Genomic DNA, 19,489 nt, shown 5'->3' with positions numbered 1-19,489 from the left:
GTTGAAGCCTCTGACCCCTGGACTGTTGAAGCCTGACCCCTGGACTGTTGAAGCCTCTGACCCCTGGACTGTTGAAGCCTGACCCCTGGACTGTTGAAGCCTCTGACCCCTGGACTGTTGAAGCCTCTGACCCCTGGACTGTTGAACTGTTGAAGCCTCTGACCCCTGGACTGTTGAAGCCTCTGACCCCTGGACTGTTGAAGCCTCTGACCCCTGGACTGTTGAAGCCTCTGACCCCTGGACTGTTGAAGCCTCTGACCCCTGGACTGTTGAAGCCTCTGACCCCTGGACTGTTGAAGCCTCTGACCCCTGGACTGTTGAACTGTTGAAGCCTCTGACCCCTGGACTGTTGAAGCCTCTGACCCCTGGACTGTTGAAGCCTCTGACCCCTGGACTGTTGAAACCTCTGACCCCTGGACTGTTGAACTGTTGAAGCCTCTGACCCCTGGACTGTTGAAGCCTCTGACCCCTGGACTGTTGAAGCCTCTGACCCCTGGACTGTTGAAGCCTCTGACCCCTTGACCGACCCACTTGAAAAGCGTTGGGTCGAGTTACAGCAAACAGACTTTATTTGGAGCAGACTAATTGTTAATTTTAATTGCGATTATTCAAATAAATGTTTCTTTCAAACAATAAATACATTTTTCTCTATCCCTAAAAAGTACATTTATTTCTTAAAACATTTTAATCAAGTATTTCCTTTCTGCAAATCTACACTTTTTTTTGTTTTAAGTGTCCCCTTTTTTTCCCCCAGTTTTCAAATGTATAGAAACAGAACAAACAAAAAACACAGAACACAATAAAAGTGACCGGAACAGAAATAAAATCAACTAAACATTCAAAAACAAAATTGTAGTAGGTTGAAAACGCTATATTCAAAAGTTTATATAGAAACAGACACCCCCTCTATTTTTTTGTATTTTTGGCTACTGTGTCTTTAAGTTTTGGGACATCCATCCAGCAGATGGTGCTCTAAGCGCTCCTGTGGGGATTAGAGCGAGACAATGCGCATGTGCAGCAGAATTAAACACGCTGTGCATGGAATGACTCGTCTCCCTCACCTGTCCACAGGTAATCACCAAAAGTTCCGTTGTTTTGACTTAAACTTGGTTAAATGTAATATATGTGTTATGCAGAGTTGGAACAAACCGTAGTTGATGTGATTTGTGAAATTTAAATGTGTTTTTGTGTGTACTTAACACGTGGTTTAAACTTTGCCATGAGTCTGCCATGTGCAGAGGTAAAAGTATTATTTGGACAATTTCAACCGTTTGGTAGCATGCAAAAGGTTACAATTGATTATACATTTTGATTAGTTTAGACTGTTAAAGTAGCTGCCGCCATTTGCAGGCACATGTTGCCAACGTGCTTGTGTGTGTGCACGTGCGTGCCTTAGTTACCTGTATTTTTATTTATATATTATCGTTTATTTATGTATATCTGTTAAGTTGAGTCAATTTAGATATTCTTTTATCGTCTTTTGCCAAATAAATGTTTGTTAATTTATTTATTGTCATTTATAATTTTATTAATTATTGATTGTATACGATAATTGAATGATAATTGAAAAGCAGAATTAAACACGCTGTGCATGGAATGACTCGTCTCCCTCATCTGTCCACAGCGATATTCTCCTGGCTACACAGTCTAACTCTTTAGCTGTGTACCATTTGCTACCGCCCAGTTTACCCCTAGGGCTGGTGCCGGTAACAAAATCACAAAATATTTAAATTAAAATAATGGTCCCAATGTTTCTATTTCCAAATGAAGTCTGAATGTAATTTCTGCATTTGTTTGACGTCTGTTCAGTCCAGTCTTTGTGATGGGCTGTTTCCCTCCGCCAAAAGTATATTCTAAAGTATATTCTAAAGTACATTCTAAAGTACATTCTAAAGTACATTCTAAAGTACATTCTAAAGTACATTCTAAAGTACATTCTAAAGTACATTCTAAAGTACATTCTAAAGTATCCATGTATTGTGTCCAGGAGTTCTGAGGTTCATAGTTCATAGTTCTGAAGTTCAGGGGTAAATGTCTGTAACAGTGGCAGAGCTTTGTGAACTTCACTCACTGTGATTGACAGGACTGTCCCAGAACATGTGACAGTGGTTTGCCTCCTGGTGGCGCTGTTTCTCCAACAGTTGCATTTCCCTTTGAATAATGACTTTTGACCTTTTGACCTGGAGTCATGACACATTTTTCCAACAGTATTCCATCCAGACTTGAGACTTGAGCTCCTCCTCTGAGATGGACACAGTCTTTCCCACTCTTCATCTGTCAAAACAAGTTTACCTTCTCTTTCCCATTTGTTTGTAATATATTTAGTCGAGTATTTGTCCAGATTAGAAATGCATTGATATAATTTAGATATTATTCCCCTTGAAAGTTCTGATTTATAAGCCTTGATAAACATCTTAATCAGAGGGTTATAATGGTCATGACTTTGTTTAAATTGTTGATTGTAATAACTATAAAACCTATTAAAGTCCTGTTTGTCCAAGTCAAAGGATTGTTTCAACATATCAAAGCTTTTCATGTGATTCTCTTTTACATCTGGTGAAAAACCTTTAGACCTTTTGTCCTCCAGACCTTGAGTCTCAGTTCTATTTGGTACAAAACCTTTGGTCATAAAACTTTACGAGTTTAAGATTGTAACATGTGTGTTTAGTTTGTTCTGATCAGCTCCTTCCATGTTGTAAGAACAGATTTGACCCAGGGATTCTTCACTTCCTCCTCATGACTCAAGCGTCTGTCATCTGCAGTAAGACCTGTACAGGAACCTCAGGCACCACATGACTCTCAGTATAGGACCTGTACAGGAACCTCAGGCACCACATGACTCTCAGTATAAGACCTGTACAGGAACCTCAGACACCACATGACTCTCAGTATAAGACCTGTACAGGAACCTCAGGCACCACATGACTCTCAGTATAAGACCTGTACAGGAACCTCAGGCACCACATGACTCTCAGTATAAGACCTGTACAGGAACCCCCGGCACCACATGACTCTCAGTATAAGACCTGTACAGGAACCTCAGGCACCACATGACTCTCAGTATAAGACCTGTACAGGAACCTCAGGCACCACATGACTCTCAGTATAAGACCTGTACAGGAACCTCCGGCACCACATGACTCTCAGTATAAGACTTGTACAGGAACCCCCGGCACCACATGACTCTCAGTATAAGAACTGTACAGGAACCCCCGGCACCACATGACTCTCAGTATAAGACCTGTACAGGAACCCCCGGCACCACATGACTCTCAGTATAAGACCTGTACAGGAACCTCAGGCACCACATGACTCTCAGTATAAGACCTGTACAGGAACCTCAGGCACCACATGACTCTCAGTATAAGACCTGTACAGGAACCTCAGGCACCACATGACTCTCAGTATAAGACCTGTACAGGAACCCACGGCACCACATGACTCTCAGTATAAGACCTGTACAGGAACCTCCGGCACCACATGACTCTCAGTATAAGATCATTGAGCTTCATATTCTGGGTCACACCAGCAACGCTTTGATTTGAGTAGTTTTTCAGACAAGGTAAACCCCTGCCACACAAATCTTGAGATTGAGACGCTACTTCCAGGTGAGGTGTGTCTGAATGTGTTTGGCCTGTAAAGCTGCAATGAGTCCAATCTTCAATTCTCTTCTTGTCTTCAATTTAATGAAGTTCCCAAGGAGCTGAGTTGGAAAGAGGGTGTTTGTGTCAAATACGTGTCTTATATTGCGTCCAGGAGGAGCCCTCACATGATCGGCGCAGCAGAGTGGACGAGCAGAGTGGACGAGCAGAGTGGACGAGCAGAGTGGACGAGCAGAGTGGACGAGCAGAGTGGACGAGCAGAGTGGACGAGCAGAGTGGACGAAGCCCGTAGAGGGCGTAGCACATACGACATAGAACTGTGCACTGGACACTGTAAACACTAAACCATGGTCACTGTTATTGTGAACTACCTCTCTCATATGTTGTTGTGTACATGCCGTAAGTGCCTTGTTTACATGCTCTACGTGCCTTACATTAATGTATACGTTCTGCATATTTGGCACTAAATGCCGCTCTGATTGATGCTCTAATGTAATTTTGTAGTTTCTTGTGACAATGACATTAAAATGACTCTTGGTCCTGCAGACAGTGAGTGAAGCTCTACCTCCACTGAGGAGCTCCGAGTGCAGGAAGGACAGTCCTCTGGTGACCCCAAGCATCATCCTGCAGCAGGAGCTCCAGTCCACAGATGAGTGGGACAGGAAGTGAGACAGGCAGCCCTAAAGACAGGCACAGGACAGACACAACATGCTATCACCAGCTCCAGGTTATCACAGTATAACAGAGTCATAATGAGAGCTGCAGAAGCCACAGCACCAGTGCGCGCTCTGAATTAAAGGACTTTTAAATGTAGAATTTAATACTTTGACTCCACTACACTTGAAAGATACATATTCTACTTAATACTCTATAAAGTCTTTGTACTATAGTCTTTATACTCTTTATACTATAAAAGGTTCAAAGTACTTGCTCTCAGAGACTTGATTTGTGCAGATGCTTTTAGAGAATCACAACTATGTTCACACATAATTCATAATAAAGAGTTACGTGTTAACATTACACACAGTAACAAGCTTTGAGTTGGATCATTCCATTGGAAAATGGAAAAAGTACATTTATATTTTACTATTTTTAACTTAATAATATTTTGACTGAGCTACTTTGACTTGTTTTGTAGTATTATTTGATTATGTGTGTTATATTCCAGTACTTTGAGGGTCAGGAGGAGGTGCTTACATGAGGGTAGAGCTCCATGACGATGAGGTGTTGTGTGCAGCCCTCACTGTCCACTCTCTCGTCTGCACACAGGAAGCGGGCTGTGTTGAGCTGTTGCCGTAGCGACAGAAGGCTGTAGGTGTAACATTCATTGATGTATTTGTGTCGGTGTGCAGAGGAGAAGAGCTTCACCGCCACACTGCGCTCGCTCAGGGTGCCACGGTACACACAGCTATACCGGCCTCGACCAATCATCTGCCAGGACACAGGGGTCAGAGGTCAAGGCAGGGCTGTATACAAGTTCAACAGCACACACACACACACCTCGCACACACATAAGTGCCCACACATACATACATACACGCGCACACACAGACACACACACAGAGACACACACACACACAGAGACACACACAGACACACACACACACACACACAGAGACACACACACACACACACACAGAGACACACAGAGACACACACACACACACAGAGACACACACACACACACAGAGACACACACACACACACAGAGACACACACACACACAGAGACACACACACACAGAGACACACACACACACACAGAGACACACACACACACACAGAGACACACACACACAGAGACACACACACACACACAGAGACACACACACACACACACAGAGACACAGACACACACACACACAGAGACACACACACACACAGAGACACACACACAGAGACACACACACAGAGACACACACACACACACACAGAGACACACACACAGAGACACACACACACACACACACAGAGACACACACACACACACAGAGACACACAGAGACACACACACACAGAGACACACACACACACAGAGACACACACACACACAGAGACACACACACACACAGAGACACACACACACACACACAGAGACACACACACACACAGAGACAGACACACACACACACACACACACACACAGGATAATCACCTCCCACAGTTTGAGCTCATCCATGTTCACACATGATGCGTTCGAGGTCTCCGGGACATTTAGAGTCCCAAGACTGAGCTTCTTTTTACCTGAAAAAACACAATTATATACAGAATTATTTATGAAGCGCTGTCCCTTAAGTCCAAACTAACCCGAGTCTGCGGCAGCTGAGCGTCTTTCCAGAAACATAGGCCTAGATTTACTAAGCATTTGTGTCCAACCACCCCACAATTGTTATGTAAAAGTAAGTTAACAAATACAACATTTTAACTAAGAAAACCTGACACAAAAGGACAATGACTAAACAAAGAATGAGATGGAATGTCTCAAAAGGCACCGGTCAGACAGGCCTAACAAGTGACACCACAGAATAAAGAGGCACATGTATTCAAAAAGGTAAACTGGCCACAAAGACCAGGAGCCCTGAACAGGTATGGAGCACGGATTTATTATAAGACTCTGTACTGCACCTCTGGGCAGAAGAAGAGATCTCCCAGTGCCTTTTTTTGAGGAAAAACTTATGAATTATTAGGCCTGACACCACAAGCTGGTGAGAGGCCTGTTAGTTTCATAAGGCCGTGTGAAACACGGCAGCGAAAGTGCAAAAGTGCCCGTCAGTGACCAGGGACCCACACCATGACAAAGCGTGTGCTTTCCAAAAATGTATAGTTTATGATATTTGAAAAATGGGAAACATTGTTTCCGCATCAGCGTGTGACTGTTCGACCAATCATGTAAACTACACGTGCCCCGTCGCCAGTGGCGATTGCAAGTCACCCCTGGCAAAAAAACAGTCAAAAGTCACACACTTACTCCTGCTATGACAAAAATAGTGAATGAGTGAATGGGCAAAGCACTGCATGACCATCGTCCTGTACGCAAGAGTCCATGCCACAGCCATGAGCCATGCTTGTATCTGCTCAAATGAATGGAAGTCTCTGGGAAAGTCTTCTGCTCTTCACCAATACCGTTTATGGTGTGGGGGCAGAGCTGTTTAACTCGACTGGGGATGTCGTCGGATGGTGGAAGGAATCGTTTGAGGAGCGCCTCAATCCCGCTCTCATGTCTTCCGAAGAGGAAACGGAGACTGAGGACCTGGACACGGACTCGTCCATCACCCAGCCTGAAGTCAATGTTGTTGGCTCCACAGTGGCTCTGGTGGATGAGATCCGCCCTGAGGATCTAAAGTCTCTGGATGTTGTAGGACTGTCTTGGTTGACACGTCTCTGACACATCGTGTGGCGGTCGGGACAGTGTCTCTGGACTGGCAGACCCGGGTGGTGGTCCCTCTGTTCAAGAAGGTGTGTTCCTAATAAAGAGGGATCACACTCCTCGGCCTCCCCGATATAAGGTCTATTCCAGGTCCTGGAGAGGAGGATCTGACCGGTAGTCGAACAGTGGAGGAGCAGTGTGGTTTTCAGCCCTAGACTCCATCGGGTGCTTGAGGGTTCATGGGAGTTTTCCCAACCAGTCCACATGTGCTTTGTGGATTTGGAGGAGGCTTTCCTCCCTCGTGGTGTCCTGATGGACATCAAGCCTGGACCTTCAACATGCACTGGGACGATTTGCAGTGTGAAGCAGCTTGGATGAAGGTCAAAAGCTCCAGATCCGTGGCCATGATTCTCGACTGGAAAAAGGTGGCTTGCCCCCTCCAGGTGGGTGGGGAGTCCTTGCCCTCTCCAGGTGGGTGGGGAGTCCTTGCCCTCTCCAGGTGGGTGGGGAGTCCTTGCCCTCTCCAGGTGGGTGGGGAGTCCTTGCCCTCTCCAGGTGGGTGGGGAGTCCTTGCCCTCTCCAGGTGGGTGGGGAGTCCTTGCCCTCTCCAGGTGGGTGGGGAGCTGATTGGATTTGTGGGAAAATTTAAAGTAAATGCAGAGTGCAGTTGGGCGTGTGGTGAGCTAGGGAGGTTATATATAATCCAGAGGATTGGTGTCAGGGTTTGGGTTGTCTGGAGAGTTTTTTTGGGGGCCCTTCATTAGGATTGGACTTTGCTCCCTTTTATGATCATTTTCTTGATCAGGTTTTGGGTTCAATGCCTGTTTCCTGCATGAACCCTTTTGTTTTCTCTTTTACCCTTCCAGTTGCTCTGTGTTCTTATGGTTCTTGTGTGTTTGTTGTTTTCGACCAGAGAGATTAAAAATATTCTAAAGTTGTCAACGGTACAACGGTACGATCAACCCAAGTCGCATCTTTCAATGTGAATGGTACTGAACCCAATCAAACCAACAAAAATGTTAACAAAAATGAAAAAGAAATAATAGATAAGATAAAATAAGATATTCCTTTATTGTCCCACATGGGGAAATTTCATTGGTGCAACGCAGGTAGATCCAGAGGTAGATCCAGAAGAACAGATCACTTATAGGAAGTCTGAAAAACACTTTCAGTAGAAGATCTCCTATAAATAAATAAAAACTCCCATAGACAAATAAATACCATTGCATGTGATCCCGACAGTAATTGCACATGAATATGTGTCACGACAGCACATAGATTGCACATGAATTCCAACAGCAATTGCACATATGACAGAATTGCACATCAGTATTAGGTTAGGTCAGTATTGCGACGGGATAACGTGACGATCTCCGGGTAAGACGACTGTTCTCCGCAGTTTCATGAGTTTCTCCTTTGTGGAAACGCGGTACGGCGCCGGCCGGGGGGCGGGGCCGGGGGCGGGGCCGGAGCCGGGGGGCGGGGCCGGGGGACTCAGAGCCAAGACACATCGCAACGACACGACGAAAACACTCAATCCAGCCGAATAAAGTCAAAACAAGTTAATTTAAAGCGATTCCAGTGCGTGTCCCGATCGTTCGTGAAGTTCCTCTTTCATATAAACGTGTATATAAACGTGTACCGACGACACGCCGTACTTTAGCGCGGCCGGAGGGCGCGGGGGGGGGACTGGTGGGCTAGTTCAGAGCTAGCTCACGTCACAACAACACAACGAACGCAACGAAAAACGCTCAAATCCAGCCGAAAAAAGTCAAAAACAGTTGAATTAAAAAACTATTCCAGCGCGTGTCCCTATCGTACAGTAAAATAGAAAAAATATACTAACTATATTTACAAAATATAGGAGATAAAGCACAATAAGTGTGAGAAAGAAGAGAGAGCGTTTACACCGGGCTGCCAGCTGTACCAGCGCCTTATGACGTCCAATAGACATTGTATATTATAGACATTGTATATTTACAAGAGACACATTTGAACGACAAAAACTAACACAATTCTATTATAAAAATCTTATTATCATACAAAGGCAAACATACAATCAACCCAGTGTTCTGAGGAGCACCTCTGCTTCTCCTGGTGTTCTGAGGAGCACCTCTGCTTCTCCTGGTGTTCTGAGGAGCACCTCTGCTTCTCCCGGTGTTCTGAGGAACACCTCTGCTTCTCCTGGTGTTCTGAGGAACACCTCTGCTCCTCCTGGTGTTCTGAGGAGCACCTCTGCTCCTCCTGGTGTTCTGAGCATGTGTTTTTTACCTTAAAAAGTCACCTGAAGAATCGCAGGGAAAGAGAACTCATGTCTCAGTTTTCTCCTCCTGAGCTCTTCACAGATGTGGAGGAACCTTTGCTTTTTGTTGATGAACCTCGTATGGAATATCTGGAGCAAAGAAGACGCTCTTACCTTTGTACTGGAGGTCTCCTTTAACCCTGGAGGTCTCCTTTAACCCTGGAGGTCTCCTTTAACCCCGGAGGTCTCCTTTAACTTTGGAGGTCTCCTTTAACCCCGGAGGTCTCCTTTAATCTTTGAGGTCTCCTTTAACCCTGGAGGTCTCCTTTAACCCCGGAGGTCTCCTTTAATCTTTGAGGTCTCCTTTAATCTTTGAGGTCTCCTTTAACCCTGGAGGTCTCCTTTAACCCCGGAGGTCTCCTTTAATCTTTGAGGTCTCCTTTAACCCTGGAGGTCTCCTTTAACCCCGGAGGTCTCCTTTAATCTTTGAGGTCTCCTTTAATCTTTGAGGTCTCCTTTAACCCTGGAGGTCTCCTTTAACCCCGGAGGTCTCCTTTAATCTTTGAGGTCTCCTTTAACCCTGGAGGTCTCCTTTAACCCCGGAGGTCTCCTTTAATCTTTGAGGTCTCCTTTAATCTTTGAGGTCTCCTTTAACCCTGGAGGTCTCCTTCAATCCTTGCAGCCTTCAGGACACGTTCCTTCACACGATCGTTAAGAAACATCATTATCAGACCTCGTGGTTTATCAGCTGCTGGTCTTGGTTGCCATGGTGATGTGCTCTTTCTATTGTGATGGGAGGGACTTCAACTCCAGATTTAACAAAGAGCTCAGGAATAATCTTCTCCAAAAAGCTTTCTGTTTCTGTTTCTTCTCCTTCTTCTACGCCCACAAGCCTCAGGTTAGAACGACGTGACCTGGACTCCAAATCCAGGATCTTATTTTTCATATTATTATTCTCCAAATCCAGCGTTGTCACCCTGGCCCACAGCGCCTCCATCTGGCCCACAGCGCCTCCATCTGGCAAACAGCGCCTCCATCTGGCAAACAGCGCCTCCATCTGGCCCACAGTGCCTCAATCTGGGCCCTTACTGTTTGCAGATTGTCAGTATTATCTGAAACACGCTGCTCGACTTCGTCCATACTCCGGTTACTCCCGCTGCTTTCAGCTCAGCGGCTACTGCAGCAGATACGGCCGGAGCAACGGCCGCTATCATTTCCGCTCTGAGTGACACCGTAGGCACCATATTTTGGACATCATGAGCAATAACCGATTGCTCATGATTGCCCCCCCGCGCTTCTCTGCGTCAGTTTGCTAGCCACGTTAGCCTCATTAGCTTTGTTAGCTTGTCCTGCAGGCTGTTTTCCAATGGGAGATGCACAGGTGAGATGCACAGGTGAGATGCACAGGTGAGATGCACAGGTGAGATGCACAGGTGAGATGCACAGGTGAGATGCACAGGTGAGATGCACAGGGGAGATGCACAGGTGAGATGCTGTAGGATGTACAGATGTCCTCCCCCTGTTGCCATGGTGACAGGAATGCAAGCTAAAGTGTTATCACCTGTCCGTGTGGAGTTTTCCGGCCCTCAGAAGAAAGAGGACGTGATAGTGACAACAGAGACGCTCTGAACTTTGAAAATAACTTTTCATCAAATGACTCCTTTTGGATCACAGAGAGTAACGATCTCTCCAAGACAAACGCTAAAACGCTGAAAGACTATGCGGTTTTAGTGGTTTTAATAGACAATCATCAGATTGCAAAAATGTGTCCACCAGATGACTTTACATGTACATATTGTGATATCGTGTTTAACATGTCATTTTAACTGTTTCATAACTTGTTATGTGGACAATTTTATCTTTTGTGTAACTCTTGTGGCCTAAAGCCAGATCTTGTCTCCTTATTAGCTCTGACCCCAGTGTGCATGCTGATTGGCTGAAGCCACGGCGCCAAAACCCCCGCGGGGTAAGACAAAAGGAAAGAGCAGGAGTTACAGACGAGTACCATCCGAGCTCCAGAGTGAGTTCCATCCGAGTTTCCTTCGAAGCTCAACCCTCCATCCAGTGTCCCACCAGCAAGGTCCATGACACCGGGCCTTGGGAGCAGGCCTCGGGCCTAGTTAGCGTGAGCGATGCTACGCTACGGGACAAAGACTTTTCCAAGAGAAGCTAATGTTCCCTCCCGGAACTAAGAAACCTGTGCCCGTTTTTAAAAACGTGATTGATGCTGCATCACGCAAAATCAAGTAAGGACCTTTTGCAACTTTTCAAGTCCACAGCCTTTAGACCAGCCACATCTGTGGAGCAGCACGACGGCCTTTTCATTCGGGAACGCCTCAGAGGCAAGGAGAACGCAGATCGCAGAACCGATCCAGTCCTTCTTTGGCTAGACAATGTCAGAGCCGAGCTCCAGAGCAGGCCCTTGGACGCCACGCAGGCCCTTGGACCCCACGCAGGCCTTTGGACTCCACGCAGGCCCTTAGACTCCACGCAGGCCCTTGGACTCCACGCAGGCCCTTAGACTCCACGCAGGCCTTTGGACTCCACGCAGGCCCTTAGACTCCACGCAGGCCCTTGGACTCCACGCAGGCCCTTGGACCCCACGCAGGCCCTTGGACCCCACGCAGGCCCTTGGACCCCACGCAGGCCCTTGGACCCCACGCAGGCCCTTGGACCCCACGCAGGCCCTTGGACCCCACGCAGGCCCTTGGACCCCACGCAGGCCCTTGGACCCCACGCAGGCCCTTGGACCCCACGCAGGCCCTTGGACCCCACGCAGGCCCTTAGACCCCACGCAGGCCCTTGGACTCCAAGCAGGCCCTTGGACCCCACGCAGGCCCTTGGACTCCAAGCAGGCCCTTGGACCCCACGCAGGCCCGTCTCCTCAGGATCACAGCTTCTGGTTCCGTTCGTATGAATGCACTTCACAGGCTGAATTTCATCTTAGAGTTAACTCTAACACACACCTACATAGATCTAGAACCATCATGTCTAGTGTTTTCCATCTGTTATCGACTCATTTGCATATTCCTACTTCATCTTTACTTGTTTAATTATTTGGTCATTAAATCTTCATAACCCACACTTGGTAAAGTGTTCATTAATTTCCAGAAAAGGTCAATGTCACGGTTACGTTCTCAAACCTTTAGATCAACGAGCAAATTAATGTGTAATTAATTTGTTGTTAAATTGCCGACTATCCGGCTGGTGCCCCATTCTTCTCTTAAAAATACGATTCAAACTTACCCACACTTATGCAGTGTGTCATGTTTGAATTCTTGAACAATTATTTAATCAATATCAACCTGAATGCCCCGCCCCCTTCACAAGTGGGTGGACATTCAGAACCTTACAGTACTAGTACTAGTATGTTACCCTACGATGCACTGGGGAGATGCACAGGTGAGCTGGTATGGAGGCCAACCGGGGCGACTGTTGTACATTACAGCGCTTCAGGAAGGTTTCTTGTGATGCTCGAATATTTTGTAATGACTGTCAATCATACACGAGCGTGGCAGAGACATTCGAACAGCAAGTATTGATCCATACATAGAATAAGCCAACTACGTAGCTATCATTTTAGTTCGACATCCTCGTAATAATTATAATCTTTCAGATGTCAGTTCACCCTGGAGAGACTCAGACACAAGACACAGAAAAGATTGTTTAGCGAGCTTTATTACGGCGGTTATTTGGCGCTCAGACCCCGGCGGAAGACATAGCAATCATGGGCATTCCATAATCTATTTGTATTAGACGTCTCCCCCCGGAGCCTGGAGACTGATGGTGGTAGATGTGGAGAGAAGGTTGAGGATGAGGGGAATGCAGAGGAAGAGCAGGGGAGGTGGTGGGTCGCAGTACGGTCTGAAGCGGCCGAACCATCTGCCTGAGGGCTTAAATGCGACCGCCTGGGCGCTGATTGGAGCGGGGAGGAGTGACTTGAGAGCGTTGATTGGGGATGAGGAGCAGGTGCGGGGGCCATGGTACAGACGTCCCCTGTCCTTCCACCCTCCTTCTGTCCTTCCACCCTCCCTTCAAGAAACCTGGAGGAGTCCATGGTGAAGGAGGGATCTGACTCTCACAGACGGACGCCCGCTTGAGTGCGTTGATGGAGCTGGGGAGAGGGGTCTTGGCGTGATGGTCGACGCAGATCAAGTTAAGTCTTCCAGGCTTCATATGTCCAAAACAGATCATCTGAGTTTCATAAAAATAACTAAATGTCTCATAATGTAACAATTACAAACACACTGAAGGAGCTTGGCCCACCAGTGTTCACTTCTGCCACGGCTGGTGTTTTGAGTATGTGTTTTTTACCTTTGTCACCCACCGAAGAAAAAACATGTTATAGTTTGTCTCTTCTTGAATTCTTCACTAACAACATTGTGCCGTTGCCCAAATCCTGGGTGAAGTGTGCTCTCTTGCCATGTCATGGACGTCTCCTTTGATCCTTGCAGCTTGTGGAACTTGCTGTGATTAAGAAACTAGATTATCAGGCCTCGTGGCGGATCAGGGATGAGCAGGTGTGCTCTCTTAGATGCAGGGGACCACAATTCCAGTCCCGTGTACAAAGTACAGGACCACAATCTGGAGGATGCCCTACGTTGTCCTTCTCAGCACCCTCGAGGGCGCTTCATAGCCTCAATCTCTGCTTCCTCAGCTCTCAGCTCCTGAGCTCGTCTGTCTCAGTTACACAATGATCTGCCTTCAGGACCACCATGTTTACCTCCAACTTCATTTCAACTTTTATGGTTCCATCTCAGCTCTGAACTTTCTCATTTCACTTTGAATTGAAAGTATCATTGACATTATTTGGTCTGGCACCGCGTCTTGCCGTCTGTCCCACGCTCCTGCCGTGGATTTATTCATTTACTTTCTGGCTTAAATACATTTATGGACTATTTGGGTTTTGGACATCAAATCGTTGTATCTTATCGCTATAATATATAACTTATATATTATAGCAACTTTATTACACCAACATATTATACCTGTTACAGCCTCTTTCGGTCATTCCTAAAAGCATCTTACACCCTGTTATTTGTTTTTTTGCAGGTGAAATGGAGATTTTTATAGTGAAATTCGTAGAGACGAAAGCGATGTGACCCACTACTCGTGCGTCATCCCAGAAAAGTCTAGGTTGTTTTTCATCACTATTATTTGGAATAGTTTGCTTGGACACTAAAGGCTTAAAGGCCTCAGCTTTGTACTGACCTGTGAGGACCCCATATCCACAGAACAGCAGACACACCAGAGTGAGTGCTCCTGCCATCATCCCCACGGCGACCAGAGCAGAACGCTGTCCAGGCGGAGTGTCATCTGCAAACCACACACCCAGAAAGACCAATTCAGAGAGATGGAAAATGAGAGACACTCAAGGGCGTGACTATGGACAGCACAGTTTGGATTCTGATTGGCTCCCTGGATGCAGCCCCACTCAGGGGGGACAGGTTGATTTGACTTATGTTTCACAAAATTATAGCAAATGTTAGGAAAGAGAGATAAACAAGTGCAAACTATTTTAGTTTGAGATTTAGTTGCACCTTAAAAGAGCTCTAGTACAGATACTATATATTGCAAAAGCAGCTCTTGGGGTCAAAATGAGACCGCTGTGTGCCATCTGTGCATCTAATTACAAATCATTTTATTGACCAAGCCGAGCTCAAGGTCTGGAGCTGTGTCCCTGGGCGCTGCACTGTAGGGAACACTACTCCTGTAATCCTATTGTTCAGCAGGGTAAACAAATAGATCAGGACAGGCTATGATCAGGAGGCTCCACCTTCTTAGAGTAGGATAAATATCTGAGTTCTCGGACTAGATCCACAGATTGAGGATGACTCTTTTTTTTTCCTTAAACAGTGTCCAGATGACTACAACTGAATCTTTTCGTGACATTTTTTCCCTGTGCTGCAAGGGCCGTTGACATGCCCCAACCACAGCACATCGTTCACCGAGTTCACCCTTTAATGCTCCTTGTGCACTCTTTAGTGCGCACCCTTGTGAACCATACTCCCTGCTTTAGCCCCTCAGACACTGGTACAGCCTTATTTATAAGGGACACTCAGTTCTCAAGATGTCCACACTGACTGACCCTCGCAGTGGCGGCTTTGGGGGGGCGAGGTGGACCGCCCAGGACGGTATTGACCGAGGAGTGGCAGGAAGAGGATATGTCTGGACTGCACCCTGAGGCTCATGTGGGCCTGTCCTGACCCACTCTTCATGGTCAAGCCAGCCCAACTCTGAGGCGACAGGCGGGAGCAGGAATGTGCCACTGGGACGTACACGACTGCTGCTGCTTCAACCTGACCCATCCAAGAAAGACTCAAACATCGTGGACCTAAGGGATGAAGCTCAGGATCTGTGATTGTTTCTGTTCTTCTTCGACTGAGGCGATCCACGCGTTTAACTACAAACACCACACAGTGACTTAGTAGCTGTTGGTGAGTGGTGGGTGTCAGGTGGGTGTCAAGTGGGTGTCAGGAGGGTGTCAGGAGGGTGTCAGGTGGGTGTGTCTGGTGGGTGTCAGGTGGGTGTCAGGTGCTGTCTCACCTGTGTGCTGGCGCACAGGGGCCGCTGCCGTCACTGGGGCCTCTATGAAGTCTCTGTTGCAGAGGCTTCGGCTGCAGCAGCAGAAGCGGTAGCCGCCTCTGTGGATGTGAGAGGGAGGAGCTAAGACCAGGCAGTGGTCAGAGAGGCAGTCAGGCTGAGACGTCCAGCAGCCTGAGGGAGAGAGGTCAGACACACACACACACACACACACACACACTCACACATTAGGGTCTTTGTAGGAATATTACATGTACATTTCCTGACACTGATCCTAAACTTCAGATGGTCCAGTGGCTCACACACACATAAGCACACGACCTTCTCAGTAGCATCAGATTTAAAGTCTATAACAGGAATATTTCAGGTCTAAACTAGGGCTAATCCTGGTCTACACAATCTACACTATCTACACAACTCAACAGTAGAAAGAAACAAGGACCGACCAAAGAATTTGGTTAAAATATAACCACCACAGCTTAATCTGAATGGATCTTTTTCATAAATCAAATACACCAACACTTCATGCTCAGATCTCCTGGTACGACACACGACACGCGACACACACGACACGTGACACACACGACACGTGACTTGTGACACATGAAGTCAGTGTGGTTGTGAGGGTCAGTGTGGTAGGGAGGGTCAGTGTGGTAGTGAGGGTCAGTGTGGTTGTGAGGGTCAGTGTGGTAGTGAGGGTCAGTGTGGTTGTGAGGGTCAGTGTGGTAGTGAGGGTCAGTGTGGTAGTGAGGGTCAGTGTGGTAGTGAGGGTCAGTGTGGTAGTGAGGGTCAGTGTGGTTGTGAGGGTCAGTGTGGTAGTGAGGGTCAGTGTGGTAGTGAGGGTCAGTGTGGTAGGGAGGGTCAGTGTGGTAGTGAGGGTCAGTGTGGTAGTGAGGGTCAGTGTGGTTGTGAGGGTCAGTGTGGTTGTGAGGGTCAGTGTGGTAGTGAGGGTCAGTGTGGTAGTGAGGGTCAGTGTGGTTGTGAGGGTCAGTGTGGTAGTGAGGGTCAGTGTGGTTGTGAGGGTCAGTGTGGTAGTGAGGGTCAGTGTGGTAGTGAGGGTCAGTGTGGTAGTGAGGGTCAGTGTGGTAGTGAGGGTCAATGTGACTCGTCGTATGGGCGTTGATAAGACGTGACATGTGATGACAGAGGGCGGAGCCTGACCTTGTTTGAGCAGAACCACGCCTCCTCCAGATTGATGCTCCCACAGGCCAAAGCAGACGTGGCCCCTGCTGCAGTGCACCGTGCTGTTGTCCCGGGACGTCCTGCTCGCCCTCGCTCCGTGCAGCCGCTCAGAGAAGACACACTCTCTGACCTCCGAGCGCGTCCCTGCCACAGGTCACACAGGTCACATTTCATTTCAATAGCTGAGGATGGCAAAGGACTCCTGACACCCCCTGACACCCCCTGACACTCCCTGACACTCCCTGACACTCCTGACACTCCCTGACACTCCCTGACACTCCTTGACACTCCCTGACACCCCTGACACTCCCTGACACCCCTGACACTCCTTGACACTCCTTGACACTCCCTGACACTCCCTGACACTCCTTGACACTCCCTGACACCCCTGACACTCCCTGACACCCCTGACACTCCTTGACACTCCTTGACACTCCCTGACACTCCCTGACACTCCCTGACACTCCCTGACACTCCTTGACACTCCCTGACACCCCTGACACTCCCTGACACCCCTGACACTCCTTGACACTCCTTGACACTCCCTGACACTCCCTGACACTCCCTGACACTCCCTGACACCCCTGACACTCCCTGACACTCCCTGACACTCCTTGACACCCCTGACACTCCCTGACACTCCCTGACACTCCCTGACACGCCCACTGAACTGTGGCTCATCCCATGGACCCATATCTCTCCCACAATGGAAACTCTTATTTTATTGACGCAGTCGTTTCATCAGAAAACAGGATGTTTGGGATTGTGTATCAAAAGAAGTTGTAGTATTCAAGTAATGATCAATGTTGTCACAATGTTTGAGGAACCCCACTTTGAGAACCTCTGGTCTTGGTGACCTCAAGGCTTGGCTGGTCCAAAGTTTTCTTTGCCTTAATGAGGGAAAAACTGAAAATTGTTTGGCCCCACGATCCTGTCCTAGACTTGGGCTCCGTCAGAACTACAACATGGCGGCGACCGAGACCGGTCCCACTGATACAGCTCAGACCCTGACCCTAACCCTGACCCTAACCCTGACCCTGACCCTAACCCTGACCCTAACCCTGACCCTGACCCTAACCCTGACCCTGACCCTAACCCTGACCCTGACCCTAACCCTGACCCTGACCCTAACCCTGACCCTAACCCTGACCCTGACCCTAACCCTGACCCTAACCCTGACCCTGACCCTAACCCTGACCCTGACCCTGACCCTAACCCTGACCCTGACCCTAACCCTGACCCTAACCCTGACCCTGACCCTGACCCTGACCCTAACCCTGACCCTAACCCTGACCCTGACCCTGACCCTGACCCTGACCCTAACCCTGACCCTGACCCTGACCCTAACCCTGACCCTAACCCAGACCCAGTGTCTGAGGCGTATTGAGGGCCGCCATATTGGGCCCAATTGTGACTTCTGTGAGTTAACGAGGGGTTGATCTAATATCTGCTCGTGATACGATACGTATCACGAGCAGATATTTCACGATCCATTTCAATACTAATGATCATGACTGTTCACTACAATTTTTCTCTTCCTTTGGCATTTCACAAAATTAAAACTATTATTTTTTCTGTTTGATGAGTCATAAAATAAGACACAGCTACAGACACTTTCTGGTATTGATACTAAATGATTCCCAGTGAAAGTATTGATACTTTGGTACATCCTGTCTCCAAAATGAATAAACCACGTATGACTTCAATCATTTCATATGTCTTTGACAGGACAGGTGCTCAAAGGCTCAGCGCTGCCCTCTACTGTCTGTGAGCCACTATCGCCATGGAAACAATGCAACCTCATTCAAATGCATGTCATCAAAAATATCGCAATATCAGTATCGGAGTATCAGTACCAGTGTTGTGACTGCGTATTGTGATATTTAGGTGAACCGACCGAATGGAACACTCGAAGCATGCAAGGTCCTGGACACAGCACTGCGCAGGTGGAAGGTCCTGGACACAGCACTGCGCAGGTGGAAGGTCCTGGACACAGCACTGCGCAGGTGGAAGGTCCTGGACACAGCACTGCGCAGGTGGAAGGTCCTGGACACAGCACTGCGCAGGTGGAAGGTCCTGGACACAGCACTGCGCAGGTGGAAGGTCCTGGACACAGCACTGCGCAGGTGGAAGGTCCTGGACACAGCACTGCGCAGATGGAAGGTCCTGGACACAGCACTGCGCAGGTGGAAGGTCCTGGACACAGCACTGCGCAGGTGGAAGGTCCTGGACACAGCACTGCGCAGGTGGAAGGTCCTGGACACAGCACTGCGCAGGTGGAAGGTCCTGGACACAGCACTGCGCAGGTGGAAGGTCCTGGACACAGCACTGCGCAGGTGGAAGGTCCTGGACACAGCACTGCGCAGGTGGAAGGTCCTGGACACAGCACTGCGCAGGTGGAAGGTCCTGGACACAGCACTGCGCAGGTGGAAGGTCCTGGACACAGCACTGCGCAGGTGGAAGGTCCTGGACACAGCACTGCGCAGGTGGAAGGTCCTGGACACAGCACTGCGCAGGTGGAAGGTCCTGGACACAGCACTGCGCGGGTGGAAGG

The 19,489-nt window shown here is 48.0% G+C and overlaps 1 protein-coding gene across 1 annotated transcript in view; it reads right to left on the bottom strand.

Annotated features, from left to right (window-relative positions):
• LOC140359286 (bone morphogenetic protein receptor type-2-like) overlaps positions 1-19,489 on the bottom strand; it is a 51,233-nt gene that overhangs the window by 12,388 nt on the left and 19,356 nt on the right. Inside the window, exons 3-8 of the mRNA XM_072444146.1 lie at positions 16,915-17,079; positions 15,757-15,927; positions 14,422-14,526; positions 5,757-5,845; positions 4,800-5,033; positions 4,168-4,282 (exon numbers count right to left, since the gene is read on the bottom strand). Coding sequence (XP_072300247.1) covers positions 4,168-4,282; positions 4,800-5,033; positions 5,757-5,845; positions 14,422-14,526; positions 15,757-15,927; positions 16,915-17,079 — 879 coding nt within the window. The remainder of the gene's footprint in view (positions 1-4,167; positions 4,283-4,799; positions 5,034-5,756; positions 5,846-14,421; positions 14,527-15,756; positions 15,928-16,914; positions 17,080-19,489) is intronic.

Source organism: Eucyclogobius newberryi, unplaced genomic scaffold (assembly GCF_026437365.1).
Source record: "Eucyclogobius newberryi isolate DKJ021-1_F unplaced genomic scaffold, fEucNew1.0.hap1 SCAF_14, whole genome shotgun sequence".
NCBI classification, from domain to species: domain Eukaryota; kingdom Metazoa; phylum Chordata; class Actinopteri; order Gobiiformes; family Gobiidae; genus Eucyclogobius; species Eucyclogobius newberryi.
The sequence above is the reverse complement of the archived record's forward strand: the minus strand, read 5'-3'. Positions and strand labels throughout refer to the sequence as shown.